The sequence below is a fragment of the Notechis scutatus genome, chromosome 2, assembly GCF_049901735.1.
Source record: "Notechis scutatus isolate UNSWTSFEM ecotype Mainland chromosome 2, rNotScu1.2, whole genome shotgun sequence".
Classification (NCBI taxonomy): Eukaryota; Metazoa; Chordata; class Lepidosauria; order Squamata; family Elapidae; genus Notechis; species Notechis scutatus.
The window spans coordinates 178,099,777-178,123,920 of record NC_142010.1 but is presented as its reverse complement, the minus strand read 5'-3'; the positions used below and the strand labels follow the sequence as shown (position 1 = coordinate 178,123,920).

The following is a 24,144-nucleotide window of genomic DNA, read 5'->3' as shown; positions in this document are numbered from 1 at the left end:
CCTCCTGCTGACCTGCACCGCATATGGGGACATTTTCCCCCTATCTCCGATGGTCAACACTCCCTCAGCCATGGCTCCGTATCTCCAGCAATGCTTCTTTCCAGATCAACACCTTTGAACTCCCCTGCCTGACCAAAACCACACGAGCAGGCTTCATTCAACTAACTCTTATCTACCATACTCAACAACCGCAGAAGTGCCTTCCTACCGGAAAAACTTGCCAAAACAACGGAACCATGTACCATCTATGCAAGATGAACTCAAAAACCATTTGCTACAATCCCAAGACGGCTGTTCGTCTCAACGTTACCTTATGGGCGGGACTTCCAAGAACCTCTGGCAGATATGATCCTGAGGGGGAGGGAAAACTTTATTACCTAAACCACGCCACCGTGCTCAAGGACGGAACTAACCCAATTGTTTTAACCTTTGATGTTTGTATTGCTTGTTCTAAACCAGGGGGACATTCATGCGGGTCGGTTGACTGGAAAACAACATACGCCCACAATCATAAATATTTGTGTCCTACACCCATCAACTGGGCCATAGGGAACCCCAATCAATGGGTCCCTTGTGGAGGTTCCATCGAGTGCTCGGGTTGGTCTTGTGTCTGTGTTTATACTGGGAGAGGGTACTTGGGCTGCAATCATCTGTCACATTTCAAACGAATATCAGGGTCTACCACAGACAATAAGGTAGAAATCACCATCTCCAGACAACACCCTACCTTGGATACTTATGGTATAGGGATTGATGGCACAGGATCGGATCCAAACACATTACCATAACAACCGAAATAATTTATGAAGGTAAGGAAACATCATTAGGTTGGTCGGTATACAATAATTTGAGGAAATTAGATACAGCCCATGATACCAGTGTTATTGCATAAAACTTGTTCATGGATATGGCAGAAAAAATTGCAAAAGGTACATGGGATAACTCCTACCAGACTTGGACAGCACCTAACAATGCTACCACCACACCTGCCAAGTTCAACACCTCCCTCCTGCCTTATCTCAATGACACATCTCCCCAAATTTGGACAGCCCCAAATAACATGTATTGGATTTGTGGTAACCTAGCCTATCCGTCCCTTCCTGCAGATTGGCAAGGGTCATGTGTATTGGGGTGGATAAGACCTTCCTTTTTCCTCCTCCCGATCTCCATTAAGCAAGAACTAGGCATCCCTGTGTATGATACATTATCCCGCAGGAAAAGAAACACCGATAATGCCTTTGCAGGCTTCCCCTGTCAATCAGAATATACAGGGGATACCTGGAGCTCAGAAAGAATCGTCTGCACCTATGGCGTGGCTACTTGGGCCCAAGACGGGTCCTGGGGTACAGAGCCCTATATGATTAATAGAATTATTCGCACAAGCTGTTTTAGATTTAGCTGGCCAACGAATAGACAAAGCTCTAAACACTCTAGCAACTGCCACAGACAAATTGCGCACAGCTGTTTACCAAAATCGCTTGGCTTTAGATTACATACTAGCCAAAGAAGGAGGGTGTGTGGTAGGTTCAATCTTACGAATTGTTGTCTTCAAATTGATAAAGTTGGCAAAGTAGTAGCACAATTAACAACTGAGATGCGACAATTAACCTATAATCCTAATCAAGTATGGCAAGGTATTGATCTTAAAAATATTTTTAGTTCCTGGTTCCCAAAACTACCAGGATTACAAGCTATAGTAGCTCTCATAGGTATGATTGCTTTAGGATGTGTTATTCTTCCATGTGTATTACTAATTTTTATTCGCACTATCTCCAATAGTCTATCCTTGTTAGCTGAAAAGCGCGCCATTGCACAGGTTAATGCCCTCTGGGAAAAGGAACCTCTGTACAAAGTCATACCCACAGAAGACCCTGATGCGTGCGCTTGCACGAGTTTTTGCATGGGCAGTGACGAAGATCCAGAAGAAATTTCTTTCTATAAAACTAAAACAGAGGAGATGCAGTAATAAATTAGTTTCTACAGTTTCGGTACATACCAGGCCTCAAGGCCTCTAGGCCTCACATAGGCTGAAAGCGTACCAGGAACAGAGATCATCAATCAACAAACACGTCATCATGGGCGAATAACTGTAATGCAGGCGCTGATTTGTTACTTTGTACCTTTCAAACTGACCATGCACTGTAATTGGATGTAACTATGTGTCCACTAATATTTCTGCTCATGTAACATAATGGATAGAATTCACCGCTTATGACGTATCGCTATGTGTTTTTAATAAAAGAACTTCCCGAACTTGTGATCGGGGCAGCTCATCCAAGATAGAACCTGCGTTGGTGTCTTTCTTGATGCATTCGACCACCCAGTGGGCAGCCTTCCAAATGCGGAGCAAAGCCGCACCCACCCCCTCAACAACCAGGTAGTTTTGTCTGAGCAGGTGTGGCTGGCCTAAAGTTGCCCAATGAACTTCCATGGCTGAGTGGACACAAATGTGGATCTCCGGAGTACCAGTCTAACCTCTTCACTACACCAAACTAGAATTTTATGCCAGAAAAATAGTTCATCCTTAAAGATACTGATGTCAGTAGCCAACAATAGTTTTTTTTAAAAAAGAGAGAGACTATAAGACTGGTTTTCCAATGTTTATTAATACAAAATCCCTCCGAGATGTGATTGAGTTAAAGACACAGCAAATAAAAACACTCAATGGGCTCTAAGGCACCCAGTGTGGTTGGGATGAGGTTGTTTTTGGATAGTTTCTCAAGGATTAAGACTAAAGCACCGAATGGAAGCAGAACCATCAATCCACAATATCCTTGTTTAGTAGTAATAATATGCATTCTAATCTCAGCATCTAATACCATAACCGACAGCAGAGATATGGACCTAGTTTGAAAAGGCACGTGCAGAACTGTTTTATCAGTGGTGAAAAAAGAAAAGTCAGCTTATAGGGCAAAACCTTGAATACAGTGTGCTCAATCTGTTTATTGTCAAACGCCCCAAATGGCTATAAGAAGTTAAGGTCAACAAGTGTGAAACCACCCACAGAAGAAATGCTACTGTACCAAATTATAATTTGCATAATTCAAATGTCAATATTAATAACAATGATTTGCTTCAAACCTGCTCTCCTTATGCATATCCAGAAGCAAGGCAGGGAATAGAGACAACGGTTCACTAAAAAAAGGACTGTTTCTACTTTCCTTAGTCAGTTATTTAAGTCTGTGATATTAAACTGAATTCCTAGCATCTGTCTTATATCATAATGCTGTAATATTTAAATAATACTAAATTAAATTCTCATCCATAATATTGTCCATGTGGCTTAGGCTTTAACCTGTTTTGACAATAAATGCATATAATTTGACATTTAACTTTAAACAACTATTCGATTTCTAAACTAGTTTACAAAATTTTGGTACTCAGTTACTGAATGAAAATTCCTAATTTTCTGAATACCAAATCAGCAAAACTGATTTCCCATAAACTTACAAAACAAAACTATTTATAATACAAAAATACATTTTACAGACAGTAAGCAGACAAATTATGTACAACATACTGGAAAAACACTATCCATTGTTATGATCTAGCATTCCGTACTCAAAACACAAACTACAGTAATACTTCCATTCAATATCTGCATGCTTGCCATCAAGTAGAGCTGATCAGAAGAATTATATTATCTTTTCAAAGTATTTTATAAGTAAAGAAAAAGTGTCTAAAGTGCTTAAAGAATCTCCTCTTGTGTCTTACTTTATTAAACTGATAGGGATTACTTTTTTGACCATCAGAACTAAATATCCCTCAACTATTTTACAGTGTTTATTTTCCTTAAAATAGAGATAAGAATCGTGGTTTTTTAATTCATTATTTTTGAGATGCATATTAAAACCTCCAAACACTAGCACTGTGGTGGAATAAAATAGAAAGCAGTTGAGTTGTGGAATATTAATGTCTGAATAATTGAACTGACAATGTATATATCACACTGCATACGTACCTCTCAGTAGTAAATGATCAATTCTACTTTTTAACAATGGCATCATTCAAATTTCCACAAGATTCAGGCTAATTTGGACCATTTTTCACCTTTCCAAATGTGAATAATATTTTTTGAATAATACTTTTATTCCCCAGTGGAGTTGGCATTTGATGTTCAAACCAGTTATAAGAAAAAGTTTATTTCATAAGTCAAATATGCAAGTAATATATAATTGAGATTAAATACTCTAAAAAGTATCACAAATACAGGGAGTCTTGCCTATAGAATATTACATTGTAAACAATTCCTTACATGATACATATTTTTTTCTACATAACTTTAACTTGATTCAAGTTGGTTGAAAAGGGGAACTGTCAAGAAGAACCTGAGAAAAACAATGCACAGACAGTTCAACTGAGAACACCCACTCCAAATTTCAAAGATTGCACATAGCTATTTTTTTCCAAACAGGACAATATGAATGTGTTTTGATATAAAACTCACTTTTCTTTACACTCTTGTGAAATTTCTTAAAAGACCCAAGAGATTTACAGAAAGTTAAATATAGACAGTGTATGAGGGAAAAAGGATAAAATTTTGTAGGGCTAGAAGCAAATTTGATCATATACTCCAAGCTTCGGATAGGCCTCTGACACAGAATGGATTCTTAAAGATTCAGAAGTGCTTCGTAACCACATTCATATAAAGAGGCCTGATAATTGAGAACATTTACAAACATGAATGAGAATGAACACATAATAAAGAAACAAACAGAAGCTTCTCTAAAATTCATTAAGTTAAACTGATTAGTTGTAAATATGTACATTAGTGAAATATAGATGACAGCTTTCATTCTGTAAAGTAATAGACACAAAGTACCAACATAAAATTACTTAGGATGAATAACGAAGTTAAGTCTTGGAGTCTGACAATAAAAGAGCTACACTGAATGAAAGGACAATAATCAAAACAATTCATGTTCCTCCCCTTTTCTATTTGTGGACATTTTTTTCTGACTATTAAAAGACTCCCATTTTATAAGTGTCAGTATTTAGTTCATTTTCTTATAGTTTAAACCTAATTATTAGAAAACCTAAACAGGAGAAAAGCAGTGGGGGTGGAGTGGAGGGAAGTTATACTAAGGTCATACTTGTCTTTGTTACACATCATTCAGAATTAATTATCAGTCAAGCAACCATAAGACAAGTAGTCATGTTTAGTCTAAGAGAAGCATACAGCTATAACCTGATATTCCTTTGTCAAAGCCGGTTTTCCTATTATACCACAATACATTCTTGCTAATACTTCAGGAGAAGCCAGTTTCAATACAAGCATTTTGCACTAGTGGTGGTCAGGCGTTGGAAGTAGCAATAATGCATTAAATTGTTCTTTGATCTTATTGTAGCTGTTACCCAGGAACATCACTGGACAACATTGGTTAGACTACCAGTGGAACCACTCAACCCATTTTCACTTTTCTGCAGTGTTTTCACAGCTGTTGGCACTTGCAATCCTGTTGTCAATGTGAGCCCACCACACCAAACCTAAAAAATTAAGATATGAAGAACAATGAAAAATTATCCAAGCTTTCTTCTTAAAAATAAAACAGATTATCACTACAATCATATATTTCCCACTGCCTTATTATGGCTGTTTCACAATCGTGCATTTTCTTTTTAAATTAGTAACCAGACTCAACACTATGCTCTAGCCCTAAGCTGTACTTACAATATTAATTCTGGTATGCTGAACCAGCCAACTTCAAACTACACTTTGAAGATGGGTTCTTTCAATAAATCATGGCACTGTGCTAAAGAATAATACACAAAAACTTTCAGCCCTCACCTTAGAATAATAACTCAGTATAGCTTGTTCTATCATGGCAAACCATATTTTATCTCACATTTATCTTTTTATTAAGAATTGTTAATGATTGACATGTAAGACACATCAGGAAAAACACAGTATTATTTTAAAACTGAGTATACTTTTTACACAAGATAGATGCTTCATTTGTTAGAAAAACAACTTGTATCATATCAAAAAATGTTCTAATGAAGTTTTTGAAAGAATGGAAACAGAAAATGGCAAGATGCAACTTAACACCGGAACTAGATTTGACTGTATGAAGTAGAATAAGCAACATGAACTTGTTGTCCATCTTTGCCCAATTTTTGCCAGTTTCTCTCTCATTGAAGTCCATCCACTATCTCTTATTAATTTCTTCAGAATTTCTCAAATTTTAGAGGAGATTGTCCAGGGTGGAGAATATTGTATACAATTAAAAGAATTAATTGAAGTAGTAGTAATTTAATCCCCAATTAAATTAAAAGGGTTTGAAATTTTTAAATTTAAGTTTTAAATTATTAAAACTTTATAATTAAAATCTGTAATGGGGAAGACAAGTGAGAACTTCTTCCCTTTTACAAAAGTGGTTTTCTGTACAGATAGACTTTACAGAAAGAAAAACAAGAATGTATATACTCAGAACATTTGTTCTACTATCTACAAAAATTATGCACCTGGATTTTATAGCTATAAGAGTATGTGTTAAAGAACTGAGGATTTTTAAAATCTAAGTTATCAGTTTTAACTTCTTTAATTTATTAGGTGTTTCTCTGAATCCTTGAAGAACATAGGAGTTAAATCAGTCAGACTGTCACTTAAAAAAGATATAATGAACAAATCTAAGTAGTATAGATCATTGTAGGCTTGTCATGCCCATCAAAACCTATAAGTAGTCTAAAATATATTGTATTACAGATTTTTTCATAACATTTAAAATTTTGATTTTATTTACAAGAGTAATTGAAATGGTAAAACTGAAGCATTGCAATAGCAATTTGATTAGATAACAAATACTAACCATAAAGCCTGGTAATAGAGGTTGGGTAAATTTTGTTTTGAAAGTATATAACAACTGCTTTGAGGTTGCATTATAGAAAGAGAGTTGACCTAAAGAGAGAAAGGCAGATTAATACTTCCCTTCAAAAATAAACCTCAAAAGTTTTTTCAATCAGGAAGTGCTCAAAATCTTTGAAGCGAATATTGTTACCTCCTAACATGCCATTAGCCATCACCCACAAAGAATATTAAGAAATCTTGCTGCCAGCGTCAGTATACAGGACTAAAAAGCATATCTTATGGCAAGATATGGGTAACTAAGAAGTAGCTCTTGACTTAGAATAGATGGCTTATGGAATAGCAAGTTGTTCAATGCTTGTTTTCTATGCCAGCTACCACATGAATTAGGAAGCAAGAATGTATGGAATGAGAACACAGGTATACATCTAAACGCGGCATTCCCAATGGCCAAAAAGGTCATCTGTACACATATTTAAAGCACATATGATAGCATGTCTGAATTGTTTTGCCAGTTTAAACAATCAATCTAGCCCAACACTACTTTCAGCACTGTTTATTTTATGGAGACCTCTGATCTTAGAGAGGTCTTCATAAAGTACACCACCATTTACACCCAGAAAATCAAAGATGTTGCACTTGTGAACAGAGAGATTCTATTTCACATCTAATAACTAATGGTCTTTTTTGTAATTGTATTTCATTCTGGTTTATGACCATAATGAAGTTTTTGTTTGATTGACATATTTAAGATAATGAAGTTAAAATTTGATTTCATAACGCACATAAGACTATTTCTCTCTCAAAAAATCTCATTTCCCTAACTCCCTGCTCTCCTGCTCTCCTGTTTTAAATTGAAAGGGTTATTCTCTATTTACTTTTGACACTGTTTCATAGTTAAAAGATCTAGAGCCACTGCAGCTATAAAAACAATTGTTCAGAAAAGCTGCATTACTAATTGACATAAAATTCTATATGGCATAGGATTTTCCAATTCAGTATCAACACATTGCAGCAGCACTTTAACCTAAATACTCAGCAAACCATTTGTTTGTTATATATGCTGTTTTTCAAAAGAGATTTATCCAGAGTAGCTTAAGACATTTTGAACAAATAAAACACACAGTAAAACACAGTAATTAAAATTTCAAATATTAAAATGATAAAAGCAGCAGTGCCAGTAATTAAAAATTTACTAAGCAGCAAATAAGCTAAACTCAACAGACCAAATGATTAAAATGCCTGGAAGAATTTTTAAAAATCGGATTCAAATTTATCTCCTGGGGCATTGGGGAGGAAGTATACTATCACTGAAAATGCCCGTACCTATTCCTTCAGATAGTATAAATCCCTTTCCATCTTGGGATTATGAATAGAAATAAATTGGAAACTCAAAAAGTTTGTGTAAGTTTATGTAATACCCATTTCAATTGTTCTTACCCTGTTAATACATTTAGAAACTATACTAAAAAATGTTTTGTTTTGTTTTATAGAAAACAGCTAAAGATACATTCAGACCAAGTTTTTTTAGTCCACTGTCCACTATAATTGATACTGGATTAGAAAATTGACCACTATATTTCAGTTTTTTTTCCAATAATAGCTTTGAAGTCTTAAAATTACCTCCATCAAAGTCACAATAGACTCCTATCCTGTCTGGAACCACGACATCTAGTGTTTTTGCTTTGTTATTGTGTTTGGCTGCAAACGTAGTCTGGAGCCAGTTATTGATATGAACACACCAGCTTGTACTGGTCTTTCCCAGCTGATCAAATTTTCCCAAATTTTTATATGCTACTCCTACACTGTATGTCTTGCAGTCCTTCTGAGCTTTAACTTCCCAATAATGCTGTCCATTTTCAATTGTAGTATCTCCTGGAAGGAAACAGTATCATCGATTAACACTTGTCAATTGAGATTCCTCAGATTAAGAGCACATACATGTTAAATATCAGACACAAAATATACAGGTGTAAACTAGAGCTTGTACATATTGTTAATATCTTCCTAATTTTATACAACTCCCAGTTGGACTCCTCCTCAATGTTACTGGAATTGTTTCTACAGATTCTTCTTGTTCCTCAGAACCTTGAACGCATGAAAAGAGCCAAAGAGAAGAAATGCAGAAAAGATAACGTATGTAGTGCAAGCAAAAATATAACCAACAAAAAGTAGAACAAGAATGAGAAAGAAATGCTTTCAAATTAGCAATTTGGACAAAGTCACTAAGAGCATCATAGACAGCAAAAAGAAACAATTTCCCAGGTCTAAATTAAGTGTAAAATGATAGTAATAAACTTGGGGTGTGTGTGTGATGTGAACAAAATATTAACTACAGAAAAATTATTGTTCCTGGCAATTTTGAAAGAAATTTGAGAGAAAAACATGGAAAGAAAAAATAATATGGACAAATGAGATTTTAAAAAATTGTAATGTCCTTGGAAGAGCTACAATTAACTAAAATGTAACATAACAAATAAACATTTGTCGATACAATCAACAGAAGTTCAGCCCTGACCTGATAGCACCTAACAAATTATTCATCTAGGCCCGTGATGGCAAACCTATGGCACACATGCCAGAAGTGACATGCAGAGCCACTTCTGCTGGCACGCGAGAGGTCGACCGGAAGAGCTGTACTGCACATGCCTGCATGCCCACCAGCCAGCTGATTGTCGGGTATCTGCCGTACATGCACGGGGGAGACACATGTGTGGGTTGCATGCACATGCGCAGAGGCATGCAGCGTGTGGAGAGGTCTTGTGTGCATGTGCAGGGGGCGGGGGGAGTTATGCATGCATTGCATCATGGGTGCAGGCATGCAAGCGCACTTTTGGCATGCAATGTAGAAAAGGTTAGCCATCACTGATCTAGGCAATGAACTAAGTTGTTTGGCTCTTTTCCTTTCTTTCAATCCCCTTTCTCGTGTTGAAATGCTACTCGGGTGCTAATAAACATTTGTCGATACAATCAACAGGAGTTCAAGCTTGACTTGATAGCACCTAACAAATTATTCATCTAGGCCTGTGATGGCAAACCTATGGCATGCATGCCAGAAGTGGCACACAATCTAATTCGCAAAGTTTATAAGAAGCTCTTGGAACTTTTTGGGATTCCTAATTGGGGTAAGAAAGCATTAAATAAAGAAATGCATAACTCTGTAATATTTATAATTAAAAAGTTTTATTAAAAAAACTTACCCAAAACTGTATACGATTCTCCAGTAAATCGATCTCTGCTGCCCCTTAATAAAGGTGAACGTGAGCTAACCGATGAGCGCTTTGGAGATGGAGTGCCACTTCTATAAGGTGCGAGAAATTAATTTGTATTGACTGTGATGGCATATAAATAAAAATGTGAGTTAAGACACCAAATGAGTTGGAACACTTTGAAAAGAGAAATCAGTTTGGCAGGAACATTTAGAACAAAAGACTGTCTAAGCAGGCATGCTTTACACATTTCTATATATTCAAAACAAAAAGCCATGCAGGTAATAGGATAGTGGAACATAAAGCATATCGCAACCACAGAAAAGTTATTGACAAATTACTAGGTGGTTATTTTATAACACCCAAAATTTCTGCTTATGAAGGTGCTCAATCTGACCGTATTAATACCTTAAATGTTAGTATCTTAAAAACAAGAAAATGCCCAATTTCAGTGTTGTATCACCCTTTCTCCCTTAGTGTATCTTCCAGATTTAAAGCATCGCACTGATAGTACAGGTAGTCCTCAGTTAATGACCGCTCACTCAGCAACTGTTTTAACTCACAATAGTTGCTGAACAAGTGGCAGTTATGACCAGTTCTCAAAGTTCCAGCCATCACATGGTCACAATCTAGGTGCTTGGTAACCAGCTTGCATGTATGACAGTTGCAGCATCCCACAAGTCATATGATTGCCATTTGCAACCTTCCCTGCCAGCTTCCCACTAGCAAAGTATGTAGGGAAACCAGAGGGAAGGTTGCAAGTCATTCCTAAGTCGTTCCTCCTCCCTCTGCTTTTTCACCTAAGGAGCCCAACTACGGAGTGTGAGATTGGAGTCCACAGCACCCTTTCACCCACACTTTGTAGTACATGCTTGTGTGGCACTGAAGTGGCCGCATGTGCATCCTCCCGCACCAGCAGCAGCCACCCCTCTCCTGGGCATATTTGCACAGTGCTGCAGTGGGCAGCTGAACATCCTCCCACACTGGCAGCAGTCACCCCCAGCCTGGGCACACTCATGCCATGTTGCAGCAGCCACCTAGCCACCAATCAGCCAGCCTTCTTGCAAGCTGCCCAGAGCTTCCCCTTCACTTTGTTTGGAAGGAGACAGGACATTGATTGGATATCCTCACTTAACAGCCCCAACTCAACAAGCAATGGGAATTGTTGTTGCTAAGCAGTGCAGTCATGTAACATCACATTTTACAACCATACTGTAAGCAAGGACTACCTGTAGTCAGGACACCTTCTCCTTATGAATGGATTATATAAATACTGGAGATGTACTAAGTTAGACTAATTTATTTACTATAATTTAGACTGTAATATGGACAACATATTGGTAATCAAAGATCATGCTTAATTACTTCTTAGGGAGTATAGGTCCATTTTTGGTGAAACAATAATGATGCAAAGTGATTATATATATATATATATATATATATATATATATATATATATATATATATATATATATATATATATATATATATATATATATATATATATATATATATATAAATAATTATATATATATATAAATAATTATATAATTATTTATATATATATATATAATTATATATGCTCTTTTGGGCCACATTATTCCTACACTTGGAAGTTTATTTTCCCAAATATAATATGCTCTTTTGGGCTTACATTACAGTTTTGATGTGCTTCCTGCCTCATATTGGCAAAAAATTGAAATTCAGAAGGACAGTTGGAGGGAGCTCTAGAATTGCCTATCCCTCCTGTAGACTATAAAGCAGAAATTATTTTTCCAAAATAAAACCTTACTGTGGATGCTGAAAACATTAACCATATATCACTGAAAAAGTTTCACCATTCAGAAAAAAAGTACTTACCAAAAGAAAAAAGAAAGAAAGAAGTGAAGCATGAAAGACAGCAAAGCCAAGAAATTAAAGCATTTATTCAAGCAAAAGGATTAATACACACACATCTTTTTTCATACTCCAAGTCAGTCATTACTGCAAAGTCTATTCTAATTACCACTAAAAAAGCAATCTTAGGTTTGCTGTCAGGTTATGCAGAAAAATAGCAAGTTTACTAAAACGCTGCCATGTTTGGTATAAGGCAAACATAGACTAAAATTAATACTCCCCCACCCCTCTAAAACTTTACATGCTATTTTTCCGGTGTGCTCCAAGTTCCCTTCACCCAGAAAATATTTTTATATTAACAGCCTTTACTAGTATTCTCAACAGCGTTTATAATTTTAAATAGTTGTCATACTCAAAACCACCAATCAATACATGAATACAAGCCAAATTATGTGATTGTATTAGGACAGTACCATGATGCATACAAACTAATTTGATTTGATAAGCCACTGTAGTTGAGCTGTACTATTTCCAGGGTACTTTGTTTATTCAAACAAAAAAAATGTTTTGACTAGAACAATCTCTCTGTATGAAAAGACATGCAGGGTAATTATAAAAACTTGTCCGATTAAGAAAGTCTGTTTTATTCTTTTGATGTAGAATTCTATCTAGTCTATCTACAGAAGGCAGAAGAAACCAATGTTTTAATTCATACTGCAGCAGACACATAGTCAACACAGAATTTTACCAATCACTCTCCTCTAATAATGATATAGCCAAAGCTCTTAATACAGTGCTCCACATTTATCCATTCATTTCACTATCTGACTGCAATTTTTGGAGAAAGGCAGTGGTGGGATTCAAATTTTTTTACTACTGGTTCTGTGGGCATGGCTTGGTGGGCGTGGCAGGGGAAGGATACTATAAAATCTCCAGTCAGAGGTGGTATTTGCCGGTTCTCCGAACTACTCAAAATTTTTGCAACTGGTTCTCCAGAACTGGTCAGAACCTGCTGAATACCACCTCTGGAAAAAGGGTGTCTGTTTTGATGTCAACTTCAGCAAAGAGATTTATCAAGAGAGTCAGACTGAGGAACAATGTAGTAAAGAGCAGAGTCTGCCTAAAAATGACTCTATTGGATAGTTTTAAGGAGCAAATACCTCAGTTTAATTCTTGCAGTGACAGAGACTTCCATTTACTTCAAATTGGGAAGTAAATGGGCTCCATCATTATTATGGAGTAAATGGTCCACTATCTCCTGTGAATATTACACACACTTCAGTGTAAGAGAGACAGGAAGACCGTAATCTGCCCAGAAACAGATTCTATCTATATATAGTTTAAATATGTGATACGTAACTGGCTGAATCTGAAAAATGCATAAAACAAGAATGCTTAAGTTTTTTAAGTGCAGCACAAAGCTGATCAGACTGGCTCAGGGTAGGAAAGCATAATATTACAGTAAATAGAACTACCCATTTGAGAAATCCTGTGGGCAAAGGACATCCCATATTGGTATACATATGTAGGGACAATTGCATGATTTGAGGCATTCATCAAAAGAAGCTGAACTGTGTTATAATCTTTGCCTCTTCCATGTGAAAACATACAAACAACACATAAAAAGGGTAGAACTTATATTGTGACACTCCAATGCTGATTACGTTGTTTACCTCAAACTCTCCCCCACTTGTGTATACATGTGTGCATGAGCGAATGAATATGAAAGAGCATATGTACACAAGGAAATATTTTTAAAGGGAAAGTGCTTGTATGCTTATTTTTACCAGGATGTGGTTGTTTATTAATGGAATAAATTTAAAACAAGCTAGGCAGGTTCCTATTTCAGATTTTCCTCATTTAAACTTAATTACCTCTTACTTTGTAAATTATTACAAGTAACAATGCTTTGGATGCTTTGCACAAAGGAAATTAGAGGGGCTATGCAAAAAGTGACAAATTAAAGCACACTGAAGGTTCTACTGGAATACAGTGGCTTGTGTACTGGTAAAGGCTGTGGGATTCATGCCAAGTCTACAGAGAGACAGAATTGAAAGGGAAAAAACAAAGAGTAAAGCTAGAGCTAAACCCTATGGCTAAGAGGAGACACAATATCACCTTGTACTGTTCTTCAGAAAGGTAATCTGGCCACTGTCAGATAAAAATAGTTTGTTAAAGGCTATTTTCTGCTACACATAGTTTTGTATTTAAAAAGCAGTAGTTAAAAAAACAATTTCTAAATTATTACTATGGGAGGAAGATTATTTTAAAAAGTCATCTACTTGTTTGATATGTAACACTGTCACATGTTAATCCAGAATTGGTGCTAACTAGTTTGTATACTTACCCATAGGTAGTCTGCCAGATAATATGGCAAATTATGGCCAGACACTGTTCGCTGTTAGCTCTCCATATAAGCAAATATTTCAGTTAAAGAAGTGATTCTATAAACATCCTTTAAAAACTAGTGAACTTCTGGCTGACATTAAGCTTTCCCTACTTCTCTCACTGTTCTTACCATGGCTGATATGGTTATCATGACGCTACCTGAACCAAGAAAGCAGAGATTTGCTGCTTCATGGCTTAATTATTTTCACAATTTTTCCACAGCAACACATCATATCTGGTTAGGGTAGGACACAGCTTTAAGGTCTATTACATGTGTATCTAAGTGACACAAACAAAACCATGATTCTTAATGACCTACATTGTGATTTACTATGCCCAATTTAAAGTACTGATAAAGCCCTAAATCTTATGATTGCATCAGCAAGACTGGTACCCAGCACAGTGATGAGAAGTAGGGGTTTGTCTGTTTATAATGTATTTATCTTATAGAATTTATGTAGCTGCTATTCTCACAAAATGAATGACTCTGGGCAGCATACAGTAAGGTTAAAATAATACAAAAATAACTATTATTACTTAAAAACTAAACATATTATTGATGATAATACTTACCCATTATAGAATTATTTGATAGAATTCCCTATGCTCCCAATTTTGCTTTAAATGATGGCTGAGGATAGGTTCAAGTGCCAGCCTTTTAAGATCAATTTGTTCGTCCCAAAAGTACTTTTTCAAAAAGCAAGGGGACATTGTTTTTCCTTGAAGACGTTTTGCTTCTCATCTGAGAAGTTTCATTAGTTCAGAATTGAAGCATCATCTTCAAGGAAAAACAAAGTCCACTTACCTTTTGAAAAAAGTACCTTTGAGACAACCATGACCTGGATGACTGAGAATCTCCATAGACATCAGTTTGTTTGGTTTTTATTATTCCCCTTAGGGAAGTTGATTATTCGTTATTTTTTTAAATTTATTTCTATTTATTATTCCTTTTCTACACTGTTTTGGGTTCTTTCAAAAGCCTGAGCAATAGAATAAATCAACAATATCTATCTATCTATCTATCTATCTATCTATCTATCTATCTATCTATCTATCTATCAATATACATATATAATATACACACATCCATGAAATATTATTTCTTCCAGTCATTTGAATGAGCACTAAGATTTCTGATGATATCAAAGGCAATGCCATTCCTTTGATGAAAGATAATATATGCCTCATATATCTGTTAATGGGTGTTATGCTGTTTGCTGACTGTCATTTAAAAATGTATTCAAGTAGCTTTGGTTTTAATTTGTTCTAACACCTTGGGCTCCACACTTTTTATTTCTTTGGTAAGAAAATCTTAATCTTCAATTTACAGAATTGTTCACTAAGTTAAGGTTTTCTATTGTACATTTAAAGAAAAATTCCCCGTTATTGTGACATAACCTTCATAACCTTCACATTATTTTTCATATTTTTAGTTTATGCAAAAATCTGTTTTATAAAGGATCATTTATATGTAAAATCCAAAATCAGATTGCTAATAATATGAATAAGAATCAATAGCAAGGGTTTCTAAAACTGAAGAAAATGAATATATTTTTAATCCCTTATGCATATCCAACTTCTTCTCTGCAGTATTACTTAGAATGGTTCTGTTTTCTCACCTGCCTTTGTTTTCTTTTCCTTTTGTTTTGCTTTCTTGGCTTTTCCCTCCAGTAGAGTCCCACTCAACATAGGTATCTTCAACTTTTAAGTTAAGATGAGATGATGAGCCATCAAGATTGAATATAAGAGCTGAACAAAGATTAAATAGAATTTTATTTAAATAAATATGAAAATAAATATCTTTATTTAATGCCAAGTCCTTTCTCGGAGTCATTGCCCCTCAAACTCATAGCCCCTTAAACTAAGTGTTTTTTGTTAAAATAAGAATACCAGCACCTTCAAAAATAAATAAGCCTAAAATGAGTTATTTTTCGGCAACAAGCAAAACATGAGAATATCTTCATTTTTCACCCTCAAAGCCTGGACATTTGACCAGAGTTTAAAAATGTCAATTACATGTACAGTTTAGTCCTGAGTTTTAAAATGTGAAAGAATGAATCCCATCACATTTCTCAGTTTTAATTAAGGAATAAGATATATATATATACAATGGAAAACAACCATGCCATTTTGATATTAAGGGAATTCTGGTAACAGTTATAAATAAAAACAGTGTACTTCTTTTCAATTTTAACCAATATAAGGACAAAAAACATGCTAATCTAACTGATAGAGCACTACGTTATTATCATTTGATCTTTCAATGGTTAAATAAATGTATTAAATAGAGAAAGCTTAGTATTTAAATGATAAAACTCAGAAACATATTTCAATTTTTACTGCAACAAAAACAATGTCCATGAAATGATGGCTAACATTCCCAGAAGCCAGAAGTATTAGAATAACCGAGCAGTCAGAACTGAATCACATTCCTTATAGAATATGCTTTATGGAAATTTAAAGTTTATTTTTATCACTTAAATGTGTCTACATTGTTGTACTTGTCTCCATTGTTAGAAACTATGTAATATAATATTATATTACATTAGAGTGCATTATACAGGTATTTCTTATTTTAATATAAAACTTTAAACATTCTCTAGAAGAGAGTAACTCTAGAAAACTGAGCCATTTGTATAATGCTAAACTTGAAAATTATTCTAAGTGACGATTTAGTCCATTAAAAATAGCATAAATAAAATATTAATGCATCTTCCACAAAGCACTCAACGTTAACAGATGTAGCTGAAAAACACAGCACTCCAAAGCACTTTCTGGCAGTTCTAATCTAACTGCAATGAATTATACTGTATATGTGTACAATTTATTTTTAAAGCAACACTTAAAATCAATTATCCTTAAATAATCCTTGGCATTCAATTCCAGAAATAATATTCAGAACATTTTTGTACATGTTGTGGCAGTGATAATTGCTATTAAAAGTTTCACATATTTTTTCTTATACAAAGTACATATAGCAACAGCAATAGCACTTACACTTATATGCCACTGCACTGTGCTTTAGAGCCCCCTCTAAATGGTTTACAGCAGTGATCCCCAACCTTTTTGACGCCGCGGCCCGGTACCGGCATCAGCTGGGCGCCGCCATCTTTTTGATGAAAAAGTGCTTCTGGTGACCTCACCGGAAGCACGTTTTCATCAAAAAGATGGCGGCGCTCAGTAGCTCGGTGAGCTTTTTCGGTAGAAATGGCTTTCTACCCGGAAAAGCTCACCGAAGTGCTGGCGCCATCTTTTTTTTGATGAAAGCGTGCTTCGGTGAGCTTTCTACCCGAAAAGCTCACCGGAAGCACTTTTTCATGAAAAAGATGGCGGCGCCAGTGCTTCCGGTGAGCTTTTTCGGGTAGAAATGGCTTTCTACCCGGAAAGCTCACGAATGCTGGCGCCGCCATCTTTTTTTTATGAAAACGTGCTTCCGGTGAGCTTTCTACCCGGAAAAGCTCACCGGAAGCACTTTTTCATGAAAAAGATGGCGGCGCCCAGCAAGCCGCGCCCGGTAGGAGTTGTTCCGCGGACCGGTACCGGTCCGCGGACCGGTGGTTGGGGACCCCTGGTTTACAGAATCAGCATTTTGCCCCCAACAATCTGGGTCCTCCTTTTATCAACCAAATGACATTCTTAGTATTTTCACACTTTTGCCATATTTGCAAGCTTTCCTTAAACTTAAATAAATGTCAAAGCTAGCTGAGACAGATTTGCACCTATTTGTAGATCTTTCTGTGTATATGGAATCTGCAAATTCTGATGAAGCATACTGTCCAGTATCAAGACCATAACTCAAATGCTAAATTACATCAAATGGAGATACAGTTACTGCCCAAAGATAGTTCCTTAGTAGTCAAGTTCATATCTGATAAGCCCACCAGTATTTAAGACAGTACATGAAGCTAATTTTAGGTGGGCAATTTTACCTTTCGTCTCTAAAGTTACAGGATCTGAATTATCTCCAGCCACTGCCTTGTTACAAGCTCGGACACGAAAATTCATATATTTTGAATCAAACCTTAGTCCTGGAAGAAGTAGGAAAAAAAACCTTCAGAGATACAAAGATTTTACAATAAACAGAAAAGAGTTAGCGGCATAACAAAGATTGTATACAAACATATAAACACACCCACAATTCAAATTGACTATTCATTTCTAGTAAGGGTAAAATATGGGGAATGAATTAAACATATTCCAAGATACATAAAATTAAGAATGGATCTTTTAGATACTAAAAAGCAAAGAATCAGGCTTAATTATGAGATACAATGATAATGCATAAATTGGAAGAACATTGTTTTTCGGTCCGTTTTCAACCGGCAGAGTGCTGCAGAAGGCAATGGAAGGTGAACATGAGATGTGGGGAAGGGCGCACGCAGCCCATTTAGCCACTAGAGGCACCACAGGACGGTCCTTTAATATTTCCGGCATCCCAGGGCCTTGAGTTTGACACCCCTGTCTTAGACCCAGCTGAGATAAGTGTTTCTTTCATTTTTCTATTCATTTCAATTACACTAATGATAACTTAGTAAAAAACAAAGTTAAAAATTGAAACGCGTGTAGAAATTGCAACACCTTCTCAACTGATCCCATAATCCAGAAAGACTTAGACATATGAATGGTCATGATTTGTGAAACAAATTTTATAAAAAACTTAATATGACTAAGACTGTCAGTAACTGTTAAGAAATGGTGTTTTGTGACATGTGATATTATAATAGTTCTTGTTAACTCTAAATTGGCAATTTTTCAATAGTGAACTACCCTATTACTGTAAGCAAAATCAATGGGGAAGCTAGATTATCTTAACAACCATATTACTAACTTAACAATTGCAGTAATTCACTTAACTGTAGCAAGAAAGGTTGTAAAATAGGGCAAAATTCATTTAATAAATGTCTCCCTTAGCAACAGAAATTTTGGGTTCAATTGTGCTCATAAATCAAGGACTGCTAAAATTCAACATAATCTGAAGAGAAAACAAAAAGATAATTACCTGATAATGTATATTCAGTGCCCTTAATGTAATCTATAGATTCCCAACATCTCTCATCTTTTATGCGAGGAAGCCCATCAAAATTGGTTTTTCTAAATTCAAGTATATAGTGATCAATTTTGTTGTCTTCTTCGGCCATTTGCCATACTACTGTTACAGCGTTGTCAGCTACCAGACAGTCTGTTAAAATAATCTCTGGAGCTCTGGGAACTGTTAAACAATATAAGTAAAGAAAACACTGATAAAGTAGAGTTTCTACTTCTAAACTATGCTTAAGGAAAATTCAGCTGGAGGAATATAGACTTGATCATTAACACAGCTTATATTTAGACAACATGACTACCTTCCAACATAAAACAAAGCTACTAAGTAGATTTTCTACTTCTAGTTTAGGTTTTGTGAACCACAGACTGTAAATCATAGTTTATGGTTTGGTTTATAAATTATGGCTTCTGCGGGTGAACCCATCCATAAACCACTGATGTTTACTTAGAAAATTTGGATATGAACCAGTCCACAGACTGCTCACTTCTCTCTTGAATCAGAATGGAACCTCACTTTGATTCAAGTGCTTCTTGCTCTACATTTTGTTGGAGAAACAAGAGCAAGTCCTTGCAAAGTCTCTCAATTGTAGATTTTTTTGAACACCAGTGCCAATCATCATCTCTGATTGCTTGAGAAAGATGAAGGACATTCCAAGCAAAGTGAATACTGTGAATGCTTTCAGTAAAATATGCACCCATTAATAGTGGCTGAAGTTTTGTACTTTTATGTCACAAATAGAAAGAAGTCATCTGGTTCTAGAATTATTTGTGTGAGTATGATAGAGTGGAAAGAAATATGAGAAGCAGCAGCAATTAATGTCAATTAAATGTACACACCAGTAACTTTGGACAATTCTGTACTGAAATACCAATGAGTCACTCAGTATAACTTTCAAAATTGCAGTCACCTGTGCCTCAGTTCATTTACATTCCACTGTTCATCGTGCTGAATTAAAATTACAGTTATCTGAATGTTTAAAATTGACTAAGTATTTGGTGCTTTATACTACCAGCCTAAAAGATTCACCCACCATATAGTATCAGGTTTAATATCCTGATGATTTTCAACCAAGTTTTTGTGAACATACAGATAGCACAAAATAAAATTGGCTCTGCAGGGGGACTGAGGGAGGGGGGGAGAGAGAGAGAGAGAGAGAGAGAGAGAGAGAGAGAGAGAGAGAGAGAGAAGCAAAGCTTATTGAAGACTAATAATAGAAATAGCGGCATAAGTTAATAAGATAATGTTGTGATTCTTCATGTGTCTATTTGGTAATACTTCCACCTCCTAGAATGCATAATAGACTATTTAGTCCCCACTGTCATTTAGTCTTTGCTAGTTACTGCAGCTAAATCTGGTACTAGTTGAATAGGCATTTTAAAAAATATAAAACACAACTTACACTGCAATGTACACAGTAACGAACCTCATTACTTCTCTATTCCCCTCACTTCAAAGATATATTTAAAAAACTATGGAAAAAGGAAACACTTTATTATATTTATTTACAGATGAATTATATTGTAACTCATTCCTGAAAGCCATATTCTGTTTTTTACCTGGCAAGAATTTCAGCGCCTGAAGCATTTGTCTCTCCTGAGAAAAATCCACCATCAAGTGTGTCATATTGTCACTCACTCTAGGTTTCAAAGACAAGCGGAATGCTGGCGCCATTGTGACTCTAAAGTTAGGAATTAGAAAAACAGGTTTTTAAACTTCTGATAATATTTAATGTTGTACAGTATAATATGCAAACTACTTAGAAAATTTTTAGTCAACCTACTGAAATCTAGAAACGTGCTAAACTACATGTAGTAGCACATTCTCTATGAGTCACACTTACTGAACAGTTTTAAAGGCAGACAAGAGACAGTAACAAGTTAGATTTTGTTTGGGTAGTCAGCAAACATTTAGCAATCCTGTACCTAGCGCAAGCAATAAATAAAACTTAATTGACAAGTTAATTGCTTTTCCATATACTGTGTACTAAGTAATTGGCATCATAAATGATTTACTGAAAATATAAAATTCAGGTTTTTCAATGTTAATTGCATATCCTATTTAAGGATTCTTTATGGAACATCATTCCCTCTAAGAAACAGTTGTCTCCCACCCTGCTGAAAATCCCTAATAATATGGATTTGTCAGCAGGCCTGGAGATCACTAATGGAAATGTAGCCAATCAATCAATGATTTAATTGTATTATTGTTGCTACAGGGCTGGGTGTGTATGCATGGTTTTATTATATAGTGTTCGTTTAAATTTTTTAAATGTTGTAAACAGCTCTGAGTCACCTATGTGTGTGTTGGCCAGATATATCAATTTGTTTAATTAATAAATACTCCACAAGCTGCCTAATGAATTATCAACAAACTTGTCTAGATGGCAAAAGTGGTATTAATGATTTGGTCACCTGGGAAATGCTTAAGGCTTATAGCCAAAATATTCTCATTCTACATAGTTTATTTGTAATGAACAGTGACTTAAGTACATTACTTTTAACTACAATATCTATGTTGTGTATTAAGGATCAATTGCTTGGTTTAAAAATACATATTTCCCCCTTGTCTTTACAAATGTAGTAACAAGGAAGCCAGAGTTAAATCTTAAAATGTATACGCATGGTTCCGTTCACATAAAGTTAATTTCCAATGCCCATCAGTGGAAGGGGAATTTTTACTGCCAATCCTTAACATATTTAGGAGAGAGAGAAACCATCAGGAAAAGTTTAGGACAGGGGTTCCCAACCTGGGGTGCTCGCACCCCCTGTGGGTGCGAGACGATATTCCAGGGGGTGCGAGAAAAGTCCAGGTAAATAATAGGATATTGGCTATATGTTGGCATTTTTTTTTCTTTTGCAATGGATTAACTTAACTGAGCAAAATATAAATTTCAGGGGGTGCGAGGTTCGAGTGAGATTTCTTTAGGGGTGAGGGGTGAAAAAAAGGTTGGGAACCACTGGTTTAGGATATGATGCAAGGGGCTGAGGAACCAATCAAAATAAAAATATTAAAACAATCCTCTATCACTCTGGGTGAGAGCTTTGTAAGCTCCAATAAGTTTTTAGTATAAAAAAATCCCAATAGATCAAAATAATTAACAAACATTATAGTGAGTGACTTTTAAAGATGTAATACAGGCACTGTGGAATATGTAAATGACATTAGGTTTGTAGAATCTATTTTGGACTAATACATGGCTGGGCAATTATGGTGAGACTTCAGTTCCTACTTAAGTCTTATTCAGAGCATGCTAAATCTATTTTAGAAAATTAGATCACAGGTTTAAAAATATAGAACAGGGGAGGTATGTTGAGTACTGAAACTATAAAACTATAAAGAAAGGAGCTTTAAGAAAGGGCAAATTATTATAATGGACTTTGATTGCAGATGAATTAAAAGATAGAATAACTTTTTCTGAATAGAAAAAAATTTGGAACTTGCACAATTATAGCAATTGTGTACTCCTCTGCAAAGGATGCCACTGTTTGCAGAATCACTTTAATAACTAGTAACTCCTTAAACTTCTTTTCTAAGGCTTGTGAAAAAAGAGCATGAATGTTTTAATTAGTACTGCAGAAGTGCTATGCAACTGTATATATCATTAATATATATTCATACATATGTCTACACACAAATATGCAAATATGTCTGAAAAGGGGCATTTATTGCAAGAGAAAACATCTTAATGATTGGTTATTGAACTTAGAAACTCTAGGTTGACAGACGAGGCACATAACAGATATTTATTTTATGTTTCTGTAGGTTTGTTACATTTCCTTTTGGAGCGTAATATTCTTAAGTCTTGTTCCTTTTATTAAGGGCGTCCTATAAGATATTTTAAAAAGAAAGCTATATGTGAGCAAAGTTTAAACACACAAGTATAAAAAATAATAACAATGGTTCATAAATGGTAGTTATCCAGATTCTTGCTATCTAACAGGAAAACATAAAAATAGAACAACACCCATTTTATGAACCATTTGATTTGCTCCATGCTCCCTTAATAAGAAATAAACTGCCTTGGTTTGTGTAATAGAAGTGGACACGGTTCATTTTTATGCTCAGTATTCCATGACATGAATCTATTTAAAATGCCAAATATTTTGTATATATAAAAAAATAATCTATTCACCTATATGAAGTACAAGTATAAAGAGCAAATGTAGAAAAGCTCTACTTGAAATCTTTTCTAGCAATCTGATTATTTTGGAAATATGTTCCATATCAAATTTCAGCTTACTAGGTCACACTGAAGAATACTAACAAATTGCAATATTTATATCTAGCATCATGGAAACAAACATCTTGAGATCGTCTATCACAGGGGTCTTCAACCTGTGGGACTGTGGCCCATTACCAGGCTGTGGCCTTTTGGCCACTAGGCCGCACAAGTGGCTGGCCAGTGCGCACGTGTGTATGTGTGCCCATGCATCCCCCACTTGTGCTAGCATCGCCGCGAATGTTGCACAGGCACTTGCAGACCCATTTGCATTGTGTGGGGGCTCGCAGCCCCATTCGTGCATGGGGGGCTGTTTGTGCATGCACATGTGTGCCTAAAAGCGCCTGCCCTTCCCCCCCTCCAGGCTACCAATTCTGATCTACCAGAACCTCCAACCAAATTTTAAATTTCTCTTGAGATAACAGACTAACATAAAATAAAATTATTATTATCCTACCTAATTTCTGTTTAAAAGATCCTTTTTGCAAGTGAAAGTTAATACACACCACAGGCATAGGGAAACATAAGGCCAAACAGAGCAATGCAGCATGTCACCATGCAAAGCATAATCTTTTGGTTGCATAAATCACATCAGAAAAAACGACCTGATTCTAGAATTCTCAACTCTAATTAAGAATAATTA

At 35.6% G+C, this 24,144-nt stretch overlaps 1 protein-coding gene across 5 annotated transcripts in view; it reads right to left on the bottom strand.

The window, feature by feature from the left end:
* Positions 1 to 2,587: 2,587 nt before the first annotated feature.
* The window catches only part of FSD1L (fibronectin type III and SPRY domain containing 1 like), a 40,871-nt gene continuing 19,314 nt past the window's right edge, over positions 2,588 to 24,144 (bottom strand). For 2 of the 5 annotated variants that reach the window (XM_026680601.2, XM_087957508.1), the window contains 8 exons: positions 20,839 to 20,960; positions 19,238 to 19,447; positions 18,168 to 18,266; positions 15,858 to 15,987; positions 10,006 to 10,106; positions 8,429 to 8,680; positions 6,810 to 6,898; positions 2,588 to 5,487 (listed from right to left, as the gene is read on the bottom strand). In XM_026680601.2, the coding sequence (XP_026536386.1) occupies positions 5,365 to 5,487; positions 6,810 to 6,898; positions 8,429 to 8,680; positions 10,006 to 10,106; positions 15,858 to 15,987; positions 18,168 to 18,266; positions 19,238 to 19,447; positions 20,839 to 20,960 (1,126 nt within the window). In that variant the 3' untranslated portion in view covers positions 2,588 to 5,364. Of the gene's footprint in view, positions 5,488 to 6,809; positions 6,899 to 8,428; positions 8,681 to 10,005; positions 10,107 to 13,968; positions 14,002 to 15,857; positions 15,988 to 18,167; positions 18,267 to 19,237; positions 19,448 to 20,838; positions 20,961 to 24,144 lie in introns of all 5 variants that reach the window. The other 3 variants (XM_087957506.1, XM_026680600.2, XM_087957507.1) reach the window with 3 other exon arrangements.